The sequence below is a fragment of the Tasmannia lanceolata genome, unplaced genomic scaffold (assembly GCF_043159265.1).
Source record: "Tasmannia lanceolata isolate RefF3 unplaced genomic scaffold, GAP_Taslan_0.1 ptg000013l, whole genome shotgun sequence".
Lineage (NCBI taxonomy): Eukaryota > Viridiplantae > Streptophyta > Magnoliopsida > Canellales > Winteraceae > Tasmannia > Tasmannia lanceolata.
The window spans coordinates 44,290,191-44,306,100 of NW_027518690.1; the positions used below are offsets into that span (position 1 = coordinate 44,290,191).

Below are 15,910 nucleotides of genomic sequence, written 5' to 3' on the forward strand. Positions count from 1 at the left end.
TAAAAATTTTTTTTTTTGCGGGTAGGGGCGGGGGCGGGGGCGTACTGTCGGGGAAGGAGTGGGGTACCATCGGGGTGGGGGAAGGGGTGGGGCTTCCGTTGGGGAGGGAGGGGAGGGGGGGATACAGGGGGACTAGGGGGGGAGGGATTACGGTCGGGGGGTCTGAGAGGAGCGAGGGAGAGGGGCGAGAGAAGGGGAGCGGCGAAGCGAGGTTCAGGGCATGGAGGCAGGTGGCGGCGGCGCAGAGAAGAAGAAGACATAATGTCTTCAATGGATGTCCCTACGGCACGCTAACCCTAGGGCTCTGATACCATGTTGAGAGAAAAGAGTTAGGGAGAAAATAATGAGTTGTGAGGATCTCCCCCTCGCTCTATTATATTTATACTGGAGTTACATGTACAAAGTCCATTATGCCCTTTGGCATATAACACACTCTAACAACCTGAAACAAAAAATAATAATAAATAAATAAAAAGGAAGCAGCAGCAAATAATTGAAGTGTTGTGTCATTTGGCTGCAAGTCTATCTTAGTGGGCACATGGTCCAACAAGTCAACCATATTCGGTCCCTGTTGTTTAAGGTTCTTTTAATAGAGCTGGAAACATGGCCATAAATGTTAGTCATTAAGTATCAGACCTAGTTGCAGATAGCAAGTGGGTGATGTCTCTATGTCCTCAAAAAACTCTGATAACATGATATTAAAGCCTATAAATGAAGAATAGGGATTAAGTTCAAAACTTTCGCCCTAACTTTAATTACCTGCGAGAAGCTACTGAACATGGTAAATATTTTTGGCATTGGTAGCTATTCCTCCCATTTCATCGAGGAGGGATGATAGGATGGAGCCATTTAAAAAAAAAAGGGATGATAGGAAGGGCTATCAATACTTCCTACACTAGTGTCTACTGACTGAATCTTGAATTAGATTGGGCAGGCTCATGGGGAATCAAATTAGGGTCTGGGAAAGGATTGAAAGAATCGATACGATCTCTATAAGGTTCCTCCTCGGAGTGAAATTCAATGGGGTCGATAGAGACCATGTCTTCATCCATAGGATCCCAAGTGCCCGGATCAATCGGAAGTTCGATTCTATCTGAACTACTCATTTTCAAATGATATCCACATTGTTCACAATATTCATTTTTGACCATTGAAAACCAATTGTAGTGCTTTATGCAGCGGGATACCTAGAGCCGAACTCTGATTAGAAGTGAACTATCTTTCTCGTCACTCCATTATTTCCTTTTATTAGATACGTCGTTCTATAATTGATTATCCCTGTTGAGATTAAGTTCAAAGCTTTTGCCTTAACTTTAATTACATGCAGTGAGTTCATGATATCCGTGGATTCTTTTTTAGAATGTAGAAAAGCTGAGGTTGTTGATCTGGTTGGTACTTATTTTTGTTTTTGGGAAATTTATCACCTTTTTCTCTGTGTTTATGGCTTAAAGGTTGCACTAATTTGATATAGATTGGACTTGTTTTGTCAGAATGTACCTGATATACTAGTTTGTGATGAGGCTCATATAATTAAGAACACAAAGGCTGAAACCACTCAGGCCCTGAAACAAGTGAAGTGCCAAAGAAGAATTGCATTGACTGGATCACCTTTACAAAACAACCTGATGGAATATTATTGTGTGAGAATCTTTTGTCCCGTGAACTGAAAATATAATTTATTTTGCTATACCAAATTTCTATTTGAACATAACAATTACACTTGGGCATTCTATGTATGGGCCAGATGGTTGATTTTGTAAGAGAAGGGTTTCTCGGAAGCAGCCACGAATTTAGGAACAGGCATGTCTTCTCCACTTTTTGCTGTTTTGGCACGATTTACTAGGTTGGTCAGTTATGTAGATTTTTTTTTGTGCATGTTTTTTTTAATAGTAAAATTTCATTCCAAGGAAATAGACCACGGAGGTCTATGCAATACTCAACATAACTCAACTAAGCCTTTGTCCCAAACTAGTTGGGGTCGGCTAATGAATCCTTTAGAAATTTTCATAAAGAAGGTGAAAGGATCTACCCGGCCCAAATTGACTGTCTAATCCTGACACTAGTTGGGTTCATCTACATGGATCATTTTCTTCCATTCCCTCCTATCCGAGGTCATGTTCTCTGTTATGTTCCTGGCCCTCAAGTCTTTCCTCACTGTTTCTACCCAAGTTGTTTTTGGTCTGCCCTTACCTCTTTTTACTCCATCAACTTGGCACAAGTCACTTCTTCTCACTGGAGCATCCAAAGGTCTACGTTGGATATGCCCAAACCATTTTAAGCGGTGCTCTCTCATGATGTCTTCATTTTTAATTTGATCTAACGTTGTGTGGCCGTACATCCATCTAAGCATTCGCATCTCCGCTACACTCATCTTATGCACATGCTGCTTCTTGGTGGCCCAAATTCTGATCCATACAGCATGGCCGGCCTCACAACTGTCTTGTAAAACTTTCCCTTCAACTTGGTAGGTATTTTACAATAGAAAAGAGAAAATACAATGAGAAGGTACAAGTACAAAGAGCAGAAAAAGAAAACAGTTTAGGGGGGAGGAAATCAAACAACTCCACTTCCGCTCTCGAAACACCCTCTCTAGCTAAACCTATCGGCCACCTCGCTAGCCGATCGCCGGACGTGGAGAAATTTATTTGTTTATTTTTTAAACTTTTTTTTGGCATGTTCTGCTTCCTTTTGACAGTTTTGTCCAATATGCAGGTTTCAAAATCCTATAGAGAATGGACAACATACTAATTCTACTTCGGATGATGTGAAAATTATGAACCAAAGGTCACATATCCTTTATGAACAATTAAAAGGATTTGTTCAAAGAATGGACATGGATGTGGTGAAAAAGGACTTGCCTCCTAAAATTGTCTTTGTGATTACTGTCAAGCTTTCACCACTGCAAAGGAAGCTATACAAAAAATTCTTAGATGTGCATGGATTCACAAATGACAAGCTTTCTCGTGAGAAAGCTATAAGAATAAGTTTCTTTGCTGGATATCAGGCATTAGCTCAGGTATATTCCTTGATTATGTCATATTCATCTCCTGGAATTTGTAGAAGTTTGATGGAGTTACAAATATCGTTCTCGGCAAGGGAAAATCTCAGGATATATGATTTTTTTTTGGTTATATATCAGGAAAAAATGAGAAAATAAATTATTTTAAAATATATAAAAGTTTGATGGAGTTTGGTTTGATGCTATGCCACAAATATCGTTCTCGGCAAGGGAAAATCTCAGGATATGATTTTTTTTTGGGGTCGATTCAAGATATTACGGGGTCGTTTTACCACTGCCCATAAAAAAATATCGTAAAAATATCGTGATATTATATCGATAAATGAAAATGTCTATATTTTTTTAAATTCCCTGAATTTTGTCGTTTTATCAAAATATCATGATAAAATCACTATATTTTGAGATATTTGTGACAGGTTTGATGCACTGCTACTGATAATTTAATTGAATTTACAATTCTCTAGTAGATATGGAACCATCCTGGGCTCTTGCAAATGGCCAAACACAGGGACAACGTAAGCCGTGAAGATGCTATTGAGAATTTGCCTGTTGATGACAGTTCCAGTGATGAAAACATGGACTGTGAGATACCGAATGAAGGTATTGACATTGTTTGTGATGGGCATCTGCTTTGTTTTTTATCTCTGAATTTTATGCATGAATATTTTGTACCATGAGGTAGCTTGTGCTACTTTTGTGTCAGTTATGTGTTTTAGATGGAGGAGTTTTAAGCTATTCATACACTGATTTTCTTTCTTTGTACTTCTACATTTATATATCGATGATTAGTTGATTACCTTGCTTATTCAGCAACAATCCCCTCCCCCGTTCTCTCCAAACACACTTTCCAAGTAAACCTTATTCATAGCTCCAAGAAGCCTAATCCCAACTTATCAACCTCCTTAGATCTGCATGCTAACTTCCAATTGATGAGGTGGTACTTCTGGGCCTCCCCATTGTTCCATAAGGAACTCCTCTGGAGAGTATTGTCCTGCTAATTCTATTGCTGGAACATTGGAAAAGTGATTAGGAAATGAAACATAAAATTAGCCAAAGCTGATTTATTATACTTCAATGGGTATATTGTATTTTATTCATTTGTATTTTCTGGATGTAAATCTGAACTGGGGATAACTTGCGACATAGAATTTACTGGAAGCTAATACATATAAATTGTTCTTCTATATATTTTGGTATTATTCAGATCACTTGAGTTGCATCAGATATCCTTTTTGCTACTTTGGACATGTATGCTTAAAGTTGTTGTCACCAATTTTACTCTCGTTTTACACATACTTTTTTATCGCTCAGACAATGTTTGTGATGTTTCTTGTACATATCTACTATTCTAGTTATTTTACAATATGTCAGGACATATTAATATTTCCCTTGCTCTAAACAGAGAAGGCCAAGAGCAAGAATGGTGATGCACATAAAAGAACTGAGAATGGCTCCTTAAATGAGGTATAACCAACTTATGGTACTTCCATTGCTCAAGTCTATCATTAATAAGATTAATAAATTTTACATGTTTCTTTGACTATACCTAAAGGCAAAGGAATTTTGTTCATGGATCTTCACTTGTGACATATTTTCAAAAAATATGTTTAACATGATTGTTATATTGCTTCGCATCATTATTTGTTAAGCAGACAGTCTAATGGCCCGTCACATCATCTTTTCCCAGGAAATTGACTGGTGGAAGGATCTTCTTCATGAAAAAATTTATAAAGAGGTCGATTATAGTGGTAAAATGGTTTTGTTGCTTGATATTCTGTCGATGAGTTCTGACGTGGGCGATAAGGCACTGGTTTTTAGCCAAAGCTTGCCAACTCTGGATCTCATTGAGTTCTTTCTATCAAAATTACCACGACAAGGAAGAGAAGGCAAATGTTGGAAACAAGGAAAGGATTGGTATCGGTGCGTATAAATTATTTTTCCGGTTATGGCACAATTTTTTTTTTCATTCCTTTTAAGCAAGGATAATGGATGTAGAATGCCTTAAATTTTCAATCAAATGTGAGGCTCTAAAAGAAAGCTTTGGTGATGAGATGTTGCTAGCTACTCTCTGACATTTCATGTTCTCTTTCCAGTTCACTTTTTGCTTTTTATTCAGCATCTGATGTAAGCATAATGCCTTCCTTGAATATCAAGCTTTCAACCGCATTGGCTGTTGACATGTTTATTTCTACATTTGTGAAAATTAAAACATGGTGGAATGTGATGTAAATGGAGAATCATGATGATATCGTTTGGGCGGGTTTAGTCAAGGGGCATGTAAACAAAGGTTTCATGAGAAGATTTTGACGGCACCTTTCCCCTTTGTTAGGTTGATGGAGACAGAAAAATGATCTAGTTAATAGAAAAACAGAAAGAGAACAATCAGTGTATTCAACATAAAAGTTAACATTCACCAGAAAATTTGATTTCATTCGAAAGCTCTCACCTGAAACTAGGGGTGTAACTCGGGTCGGGTTCAACCCGAAAAAAGTCGGGTTGGGGTCGGGTTGAGGTTGAGTTTTCCCAACCCAGGTTGAATTTGGATTCGGGTTCGGGTTCGGGTTGAGGGTTTGGACAACCCGACCTGAGTAAAACCCGACATTTATTATTAATTTTTTTTTGGGGGTCGGGGTCGGGTTGGAAATAAGGGTTCCTCGGGTCGGCCTCAACCCGACCCAACCCGGCCCGAGTTGGACCCCTACCTGAAACTTGCACGATACCAATATTAAAATCATTGACAAAATTAACTTAATATGATTAAATGGAGAAAATCATTGTTAGCATAAGAAAAATATGGTGTTTTCATGTTAACAAAATGTAATAGTGTCTTTTGGGTTTCTATAAGGTATTTTGGATTTTCATATCAGTGTGGGAAAATCGAACTTTTTTACCAAAAATAGTCAGTAGTGGTACAAAGTACAAAACATTTGGACATTGTTATACATGATAGGCCTCATTATCAATTCCCACCTAAATTAGAGTACCAACCCTTTGGAAACCATTACACTTGATAGCCGTAGAGGCAGTTATTGATGGGGAAGGGAGACCCTCCAAAGGGGGAGGGAACACATTGGATTGTAATGACTGATTTGGGTTCAATTGCTAAAGATTGATTTGGTTGTCAAATGAAGCCTATGATCGTGCATACTCAGGTAAACTCTTGTGGTGACTGTGACTCCTTCTAACAGAAGAAATTATTCATATCCTCGGTTCATAGACTATCCTTTTCTTTGTGGCGCTTGGATCCTAGAGTCAAAATCTCTTGAGAACCTCTCCCTAGAGGCACTATTATAAAATTTATTGAAGTTATTAGGAAGATATACTTGATGTTCCCTTGTACAAAAGTCTTTCTCTTACCATTAAAAAAACTTTCTCTTAAAGTCCTCCCAATTTTGATTTTTACCATCTGCGTTATAGTTTAGGTAATACCTGGCAATTCCTTTGATTGTGTTCTTATCAAAGTGTAGACTAGGTCTGTTAGAATGGACATCCAAGCACTGCCGTCCTAAGTGAACAATTACTTGGTAGGAGATAACTTTACCATACATCCCTTGTCATACCCCCGCATTCTTTGTTTGTCATCATGATGGAGCCTTTGCCGCCTAGCATGCCCACTAGCACACTGGGTGGAATCCAATCCCATGTTGGGTGCACTCCGAGTCTTAACTTTTGAGCTATTTGATTCTCCCATCCATCGCGCTCTCTCTCTCTCTCTCTAAGTATTTTGCCTTTTTCCTAATAGATCTTTCGAACAAGCTTTTGATGTGCTAGTGGAGTTTCTCATTCTTTGTCAATAGGTCTATTGTGTGTTATTTTATTATTGAGTTTCCCTGAAATGCCAAATGCTGTAATTTTTCATAATTTGGACTAAAAGTTTGACTTTTCTACATACTACAGCACTCGGGTTTTGGTTCTCACGAACATGTCAAACTCATTTGGAGGAAAATAGAGATTATTTTTATCTAAGATCAGATTAATATTTGTCTGAAGCTTTTTGCATGCATCAGCCATGTTGTCAACCAGCTACTTGTCTCGGAAGGTCGTGAACTAAAGTAATTGAGTTGAGTGTACTCTTCTTGATTAAATTGTGACTTCACACGTATTTTTATAAGATGTTGGACTATAGTTACCAAGTTGAGAAATGAATTTGGGACGCAACATGTGAAATGGAAGCGGGAAACGCAGGGAAAAATAGAGGGGAAACAAGAAATGAGGAAGTCATAGAAAATCGTATGAGAAACACATTGAGAAACGTATCATTAAAAATAAATAAAACACACTGAGAAATGCCTTTGGAAACATGTTAGATATGTTTCAGAAATGATAGAGAAATGTGGGAAACCAATGTAAAACATGATGCGAACGCAAGAGAAATGTGAGAAATGCACCTAATATGTTTTTATTTGTATTTTGGTTATTTTTTATCTTGTTGCCCTAATTTTTTTTCTTTCAGATTAATATTTGTCTGAAACTTTTTGCATGCATCAGCCATGTTGTCAATCAACTACTCGTCTCGGAAGGTCGTGAACTAAAGTAATTGAGTGTACTCTTCTTGATTAAATTGTGACTACACATATTTTTATGAGATGTTGGACTATAGTTACCAAGTTGAGAAATGAATTTAGGATGCAACATGTGAAACAGAAGCGGGAAATGCGGGGGAAAATAGAGGGGAAACAAGAAACGAGGAAGTGATAGAAAATCGTATGAGAAACACATTGAGAAATATCATTAAAAAAAACACATTGAGAAATGTCTTTGGAAACATGTTAGAAATGTTTCATAAATGATAGCGAAATGTCAAGGGAAACCAATATAAAACATGATGCAAACACAAGAGAAATGTGAGAAATGCACCTAATATGTTTTTATTTGTATTTTGGTTTTTTTTTTATCTCGTTGCCCTAAATTTTTTAATTTGTATTTTGGCTATTTTTAAGCAGTTTTTTTCTTATTTCTATTTTATTTCTCTCTATAGTATTATTTTCCTTTTTTAACATACATTTCACAATTATTTTTTGTGTGGTTTCTACAAAACATTTCCCATGCGGTTCACACATATTTCCAACACGTTCCACATACATTTTGTATGTGTTTTTCATATGTTCTCCACGCATTTCTTGAATTTTTCTCACATGTTTCACACATGTTTCACAAAACTTTCCCTTATGTTTCCCACACGTTTCTCATGCATTTCTTAGACTTTTTCCCTATTTTTTCACATTTTGGAAACGTTTCAGAAATGCATTTCCAGGAAAACGCATTTTCGGAAACACATTTCCCACCCCTATGGCGTTTTGGATGACTGTTCTGGACATGGTTGATGCGACTGAGTGTAGATTAGATCAGACACATCGAGGCAGATCAGTAGGCAATTCAGTGGGAATTGATAGTTTTATTTGAGATTTTAGCCATGGTGTGAGATATTTGGGAATAGACCACCTTTTATGCGTTACTTTTAAATAAGACCATTGTTTAACAACTCTTCGAGTCAATCGTCAACTTCCTCGAGTCGACTCAATCTTACCTTGGTCGAGTTCTCGTCCGAGGCTTGAGCTTGGCCCTACTGAATCAATAAAAAACTGCTTTGACTCTCCTGAGATAATGACAAATTGATCACGTCAATCGTTTACTCACCCGATTCGACTTTGTTTTACCTTGGTCAAGTTCTCATCCGAATCCGACTTTTAAAACTCTGAATAAGGCCACTTGTTTTTTTATGAAGGAAAAAGATTTGTTTTTCAACTTCTAGCCTTTTTTGGTCCCATAGCACAAAAGTAATGACTATTAACATACCAAACAGGCTTGATGGAAGTACTGAGGGGTCTGAAAGGCAAAGACTTGTTGAAAGATTTAACGAGGCCACTAATAAGAGGGTGAAATGTGTCTTGATTTCAACTCGGGCTGGATCGCTGGGTATCAACCTTCACGCTGCTAACCGTGTAATTCTTGTTGACGGATCATGGAATCCTACTCATGATCTTCAGGCTATATATCGGGTTTGGCGGTATGATCTCAACTATGCTTTGTATTTTCATACAGAACCACACTTAATTTTTGTGAAAGATCTATTCTTTAAAAAAAAATTACATGCTTGTAGATATGGTCAAAATAAGCCAGTTTATGCGTATCGTTTGATGGCACATGGAACCATGGAAGAGAAAATATATAAACGGCAGGTAAAAGCAAAACATAAATGCAGATATGTATTATTGAATGGTTTCTTGTGGAAATTACACGTTATAAGTTTTTGCATCCAAGTCTTCTTTTAAAACCTTTTCATCAATCAAAAATGAGAAGGGAGAAAATGATTGCCATGGATGAGCAGAATGTTATTACTAAGGGCGGTCTGAACAGGTGACAAAGGAGGGCCTTGCTGCAAGAGTGGTGGATAGACAACAGGTACACAGAACTATGTCAAAAGAGGAGGTACTACATCTCTTTGATTTTGGTGACGATGAGAATGCGGTCGAAGTGCCTGAGAAAGACCAAGAGATCCCAGTGCCTTCCAATCAAGATACGATTGAAGTTGCTGGTTTTTCCCAGCAAAAACTCTTATCTCAGGGGAGCTGCTCTTCTGACAAGTTCATGGAAAACTTACTTAGCAGACATTATCCACGGTATAATTCCTGTACTTACCCATTTTGTACTATTTTGCTGCTGTTCACATAAGAAATTAATATAACTTTTTATGCATCTTTTTGTGTAATTGCTTTCGCTGTATTTCATGAATCATAGCGTAACATGGAGAACTGTTTGTAAATGTGCATGTGCTAGTTTGTGCATGTATATACTTGTCTCCTTGTGACTTTATGGGTTGATTGAGGGAGATTTAGTGTGGTGATGGAAGGTTTGGGTGAAATTTTGGGATTTTAAATGGATTTGGGCTTATCTGGAAAGGTTTTTGAGGGGGGAAAATAGATTTTTTGTGAAATGGGATTCTAAAGGCAAAGATATGAAATTTTGAGGGGATTTGGCTCTTTTAAGGAAGATTTTGCGTGGAGAAATGGGAATGAATGGGGCTGGTTTTCCATTTTGGAGGAGAAATGAGTTTGGGATATGAGAAAATTCGTATTTAGGGTAGAGTGGCAAGGGTTTGTAAATTTGAAGGGGTTTTGGGTTGTTTTGATACTTAAAAGTAGGGGGCATAGCTTGTAAATCGGTAGAAAACTAAGGGTATTTGGTTTTGTTTTAAAAAAGGCGAGTTTAAAATTCACGTGACAAAATTATTGTGGGATTAGTTCGATATTTATGCAGTCCACTTCTAAAACTAAAATCATATTATGGCCGTGATGTTAGCTTATTGCTTGATGAATTTGTTGTTGTGATTAAAGTGATTGAGTTGCAGGTCTTCCTCAATTACATTAACTGGTAAATTTATTCCTGACAGTGAGAAGAAGTGACTCGTGCCAAGTTGATGAAGTAAAAAGAGGTAGGGGCAGATCGAAAACAACTTGGGTAGAAATGGTGAGGAAAGACTTGATGGCTAGCAACATAACAGAGAACATGACCTTGGATAGGAGAGAATGGAAGAAAATGATCCATGTAGACGAACCCAACTAGTGTCAGGATTAGACTTGGTCAATTTGAGCATGGTAGATTCTTTCACCTTCTTCATGAAAATTTTCTAAAGGATCCATTAGCCAACCCCAACTTGTTTGGGACAAAGGCTTAGTTGAGTTGAGTTGAGTAGAGTTGAGTTGTCGTTTTCTCAAATTTATGAGAACTTAGGATTTACGTGATGATGTGTTGGTACCCCAATAGTCCATGTGAATTATCTGGATATTAATCTCTAAATGTGAAGATTTCTAATGAACTTGTGAAAGTTTCACCTTCAGATCAAATCTTGATTCGCTCAGAAATTTAACCTGGTGACTAGAAGTAATATATCAGGGGTTTAAAGTATTTTAGGGATCTATGGATAAGCTCATGGTAAGGTTTGATGTGCAGTGCATTAATTGTATCAATATAATTTTTAAATGATGCATGAGTGAGCCATGGCCCACCTAAGGGTTCGTGACCCTTGAATAGCATTAGAAGGGACTTATTTTTTATTTAAATTTATTTAGGTTTTTCTCTTATTTAAAGGTTATTCTTGTTGGAAATGAAAGGGTATCTTTTTATGATAAAGTAGGGTACTTAAGTGATTGGTATTAGTGTCTTTTTACCTAACGTCATGTTATGGTTTTTGACATTATATTCATATTACATATATATATATATATATATATATATATATATATATAATTGAATAAAAGAATTATTTAAAATGAAAAAAAAGAAAAACAATATGATATTGTTTGGAACATGTTCATACTTATACTATATAAATATGGAAACATATGCCAATGTTTTCTATTTTGTAGTCTGTATGTACTATATTATTTTCAAAATACATAATTAATATATTATGTAATAGGGAGTACATCTTCAAAAAAAAAACATTAAAGGGAGTTTTTTTTTTTTTGAAAGATAACTTTTTTTTTATACTGTAAGGACTATTACATCAACGGGACAAGATGTCCCACTAGAATAATATCCTTTACATCACCCTGAAAGCAAGATCAATGACCAATAATCAAGAGAATAAGGCTTGAACCCCTATTCTTCTCTCGTCTCCAGTTTGTAGTTCATGGTTCTCCTAGACTATGATCAGCTTTTCTCTATCTGCCCCATCTTTTGCTAATTTGTTAGCTTCCTCATTAGCAGACCTGCGCATATGCTGAAATTTCAGCAATACCAAGGCCACAAGGTTCCTAATTTCCGCCACAATATCTGCTAACACCCAAAGACCTATGGCCTTGTTAGAAGCCCAAGATATAACATTTGACGAGTCTCCTTCATTAATTAATCGACCACTACCATGCTTTGCAAACGACCTCAACCCCTATAATAAAGCACGAGTTTCTGCTTCATTTGATATTCACCACCTTGATCGGTTAATATACACGCATCTCGTATTTTAGCATTTCTCATTGGCTTCTTCAGTTTGCAATGAGCACCAGTTAATGGAGAAGTGTATGCTGCCAAAACAAGGGAGTGCCAATATCAGCTCCCGTATTACTTTGTCATGCTTGTTAGATTATGTTGTATTATATGGCGGAATAAAATATATTATATCCAGTATAATATATATATATATATATATATATATATATATATATATATATATATATATATATATATATATATTATGGGCAATGATAAATTCACACCCACTGTAGGATAATTCGCACCCCTTTAATGTGAATTTACTTTAAAAAGCGACATACCCTCCTTTAAAGGGGTGCGAATTTATCATCGCCCTATATTATATCCAGTATAATATATGTCATGCTTCCATTTTTTGTATTGAACATCTCGATCTCCCTTTTTATAAATAAATTTGCTATCATTCAAAAAATATATATATTATATCCAGTGTCCATATTATTTTTTTGGTTGCATATTATGGAAGCTGGATGCTAATCAAATGATGCTTGATGAAGCCAATACGATAAGGTGCTCACACCACTGTACTCGTGGCACATGTGAGTGCAACCTGCCTCCCTCCAATTCACGGGCCTTGCATTGAAAAAACTCCATGATGGCATCTATAGTTCTATACTTCTATTGAATCAATGATGCTGAATATGAACATCCTTTGAACTTGGTTTTTATTGATGGCGACCGTTGTGTTCTTTTGTTGACAAAATCCACTCTTTGAATTTAAGTGTGTTTCTTTTGATCTACTCTTCTTATTGTCTTTCGTTGACAAGTATTCTACACTTAATTTTTTACCCCTTGTAATTTATCTTTTCATTATGCATGGTTCTTTTCTTTGTTTTGTTTTTTTTCCAGTCTGGTCATATTGACAAAATCATGGTTTCACCCGAGTTCATGGACATTTTGGACATAATATTATTTAGCAGTTGATAATCGGATGTTTTCCCAACGTTTAAGTAAAAGGTTAGTTTCTGGATACCTTATTACCCTGTTTCGGGGGTTTTCCCAAAGCAGGGATAAGGCTGCGTACATCTAGCCATCCCCAGACCCCGCAATGGCGGGAGCCTCGTGCACTGGGCCACCCTTTATTACTCTTAATTAACAAGAAGAATGTTAAAAAGAAAGCCACTTTTATGCTCCTTCCTAAAAGGCATTTCTTTAGCCCCAGGTTTGCCTCATTTATGTGATCAGATCCATTGATCCAAATGGCAACTGTAAGTCAAATGCTGTTGAGAAACTCCTTGATTGGATTGTCCTAGGCCCTAGATCCATCAGGACTCGTTTAGGGTTCTGCCAAGAAAAGCTAAACCGTTTATCTTGTACATGAGAGATCAGTTCAGTGTTGGACCAAGACCATGTGAGCCTCCTCATGATGTTCCACAAGATCAATGATCTTGATTGCACATGCTTGCCCCCACCCTCCTTAGGATCTGAAAATAGTAAAGTGGCTTTATAGCCATTCTCACTCAACAAACCCATATGCAGTTTCCAAAATGAAACACATTGCAGCTATATAGAGATTTCATACCAATTTTAATGATCTGTTTTGATCGTATACTGCAATTCTTACTGCTTATCTCTTGTCATTTTAATGATGCAAGAAAAGCAGGTTGAAGTTCTGGGGACAGAAGAAAATGATGTTCTTCCTTCTGAAGAATTTGATGAGATGTTAGCTATAGGAAACGTGGTTGGGATAAGTTTTGATGATGACCTAGAAGCAACAAAAAATATGTTTTTGTCAATGGAGATAAGAGATTTGAAGGGAAAAAGGGAGACTTGCGCGAATCGGGGAAGCAGGTTGAAGTTCTGGGGGCTGAGGGTTGTAAACCCCTAAAGGAAGGGCCATCCGACCCCTGTAAATAGTTGGTGAGTTTTCCTAATTCTTCAGAAGATGTTTAGAGGGTTTATAGGGAAGGGGGAAAAAAAGAGGGGGAGAAGATGGATCTGAGTGTTCTGAAGGTGCAAAATAGCGGAAAATTTAAACAATTGCCGGGAAGTTGATCCCCCTGGGCTTGAGAGACTGCAGGGTCTTTCGCTTAGGGTGTAATCCTTCCTTAGTAATTTTTCTTGTGATCAGAACGTTGAGATGATATTCTTTCGAAGTGTGTCTGGAGGCTGTTAGAAGTGTAAGGTTGGGGAAGTGTGTTTTTTTTTTTGGAGAATGCTTATCGTTTTTTGTGATTATGTAGGGTAGAGCGGCCACAATTACATAGCAAAGATACTAAAACTTGTCTGTATCCAGATGACTACAATTTTCACAAGTTTTGGCTTGAGAGACTACGTCTTTCGCTTGGACTGGATTTTAGACGGCATCTTCTTGCGTTGCTAACTTATCTCTTGGGGTGCGGTGATTACATCAGTGTTTTGGAGACCGGGTGTTTGTTATGCTAACAATTAATGGGGTTTAGCTTGCAGAGAGGTCTGAGGGGATAGAGACGCATTTTGAGCCTTAAAAGTTTTGTGGGCAATGGCATGAAGAAGAAAAGAGAAAAAATGTTACTGTATTTTGCTTTGTTCTGATGTTTTATTATTTCTTGGTCCCGGGTATGTCCGATCCAGCTCTCTTTGATATTTTGTAATGCAGGACAGGACTCCTGGTCCTCAATGTTATTCCAAACATCAATGAAATATGTCAACTTTCAAAAAAAATTATGCAAGAAAAGCATATGTATAGAACATATTAAGTTGTTGATAGAGCTTGTTGTGTGATTGCTGAATGGATCACATACAACCAAGGTTTAAATTTTGGTTTCGGTCTCGGACATAGCTGAAACCTAAATTTCTGCCGAAATACTGAAATTTCCAAATTTTCGAATTTCGGTCGAAATTTAAAACCATGCATACAACTTTTCTTTTTTATGGCCGCCATGCATTCAACTTCGCATATGATCCGAGAAAAATCACTGTGCGTATGATGAATCATATCCAACTTTTCTTATGATATGAGAAGATTCAGGTTTAAGCTTTTGTTCTATTATGCTGTCCACAGTTGGATTGCAAATTACCATGAGCACGAGACACTTTTGCAAGAGAATGAAGAGGAGAGGCTATCGAAAGAGGAGCAAGACATGGCGTGGGAAGTATTCCAGAGGTCATTAGAGTGGGAGGAAGTACAAAGAGTGTCTTTGGATGATTCAAAACCTATGACAACAGCTCCCATAATGGAGAACAGTTTGAGACTAACCAAGAGCAGTTTGAGGAATTGTTTGGTTCAGCGAAAGTGCACAAATCTCGCACACATGCTGACGCTGAGAAGCCAGGGGACCAAACAAGGGTCCAGCACGATCTGCGGAGAATGCACACTGGAAATCAGCTGGGAAAACAAGGATGGGATGGAGGGATGAGGCTTTATGGCCTACCTGTTCATACATGTATTTAATGTATGTATTTTGTAGGGTCTGTAAATTATACACAAAAAATCACAAATGGGCATTTTGTTATACGAGCTTTTTGTTCGTTATATGCTCTTGGCTTTTGTTATACGAGCTTTTTGTTCATTATACACAAAAAAATCACAAATGGGCATTTTGTTATACGAGCTTTTTGTTTGTTTTATACTCTTTCCTTCCTTTTTTGTTCATTTTATTGAATTTCATGTCAAATTCAGCACCCTTGAATATGGATTCCGTTGGAAATGTACTATCAAATGGTGTAAAATAAGTATTTTGCAGAATGTTTTTCACTGAAAAACAAATGCTGTAACCAAATGCCTCTTAAGAAGATTAAGAATTAATTATAGTTAATTTGAAGTTAATTATCATGATTGACAATTGGAAATACAACTAACAGATGATTTTATTGTTGTAAATAGCTGGTATTCATCGACTCTTCTCTGAAAGAAAAATCAAATGAGAAACTTGTGACATCAAAAGCCTCTGCAAACAGCGTGGAAACAAATACTAACCA

The 15,910-nt window shown here is 37.1% G+C and overlaps 1 protein-coding gene across 3 annotated transcripts in view; it reads left to right on the forward strand.

Moving 5' to 3' along the window:
- LOC143890211 (protein CHROMATIN REMODELING 20-like) overlaps nt 1-15,559 on the forward strand; it is a 61,824-nt gene extending 46,265 nt beyond the window's left edge. For 2 of the 3 annotated variants that reach the window (XM_077394802.1, XM_077394803.1), the window contains 10 exons: nt 1,491-1,640; nt 1,745-1,800; nt 2,713-3,016; nt 3,487-3,619; nt 4,422-4,483; nt 4,707-4,939; nt 8,823-9,026; nt 9,120-9,198; nt 9,377-9,639; nt 14,994-15,559. In XM_077394802.1, the coding sequence (XP_077250917.1) occupies nt 1,491-1,640; nt 1,745-1,800; nt 2,713-3,016; nt 3,487-3,619; nt 4,422-4,483; nt 4,707-4,939; nt 8,823-9,026; nt 9,120-9,198; nt 9,377-9,639; nt 14,994-15,348 (1,839 nt within the window). In that variant the 3' untranslated portion in view covers nt 15,349-15,559. The remainder of the gene's footprint in view (nt 1-1,490; nt 1,641-1,744; nt 1,801-2,712; nt 3,017-3,486; nt 3,620-4,421; nt 4,484-4,706; nt 4,940-8,822; nt 9,027-9,119; nt 9,199-9,376; nt 9,640-14,993) is intronic. The other variant, XM_077394804.1, reaches the window with a different exon arrangement.
- Nucleotides 15,560-15,910: the final 351 nt, after the last annotated feature.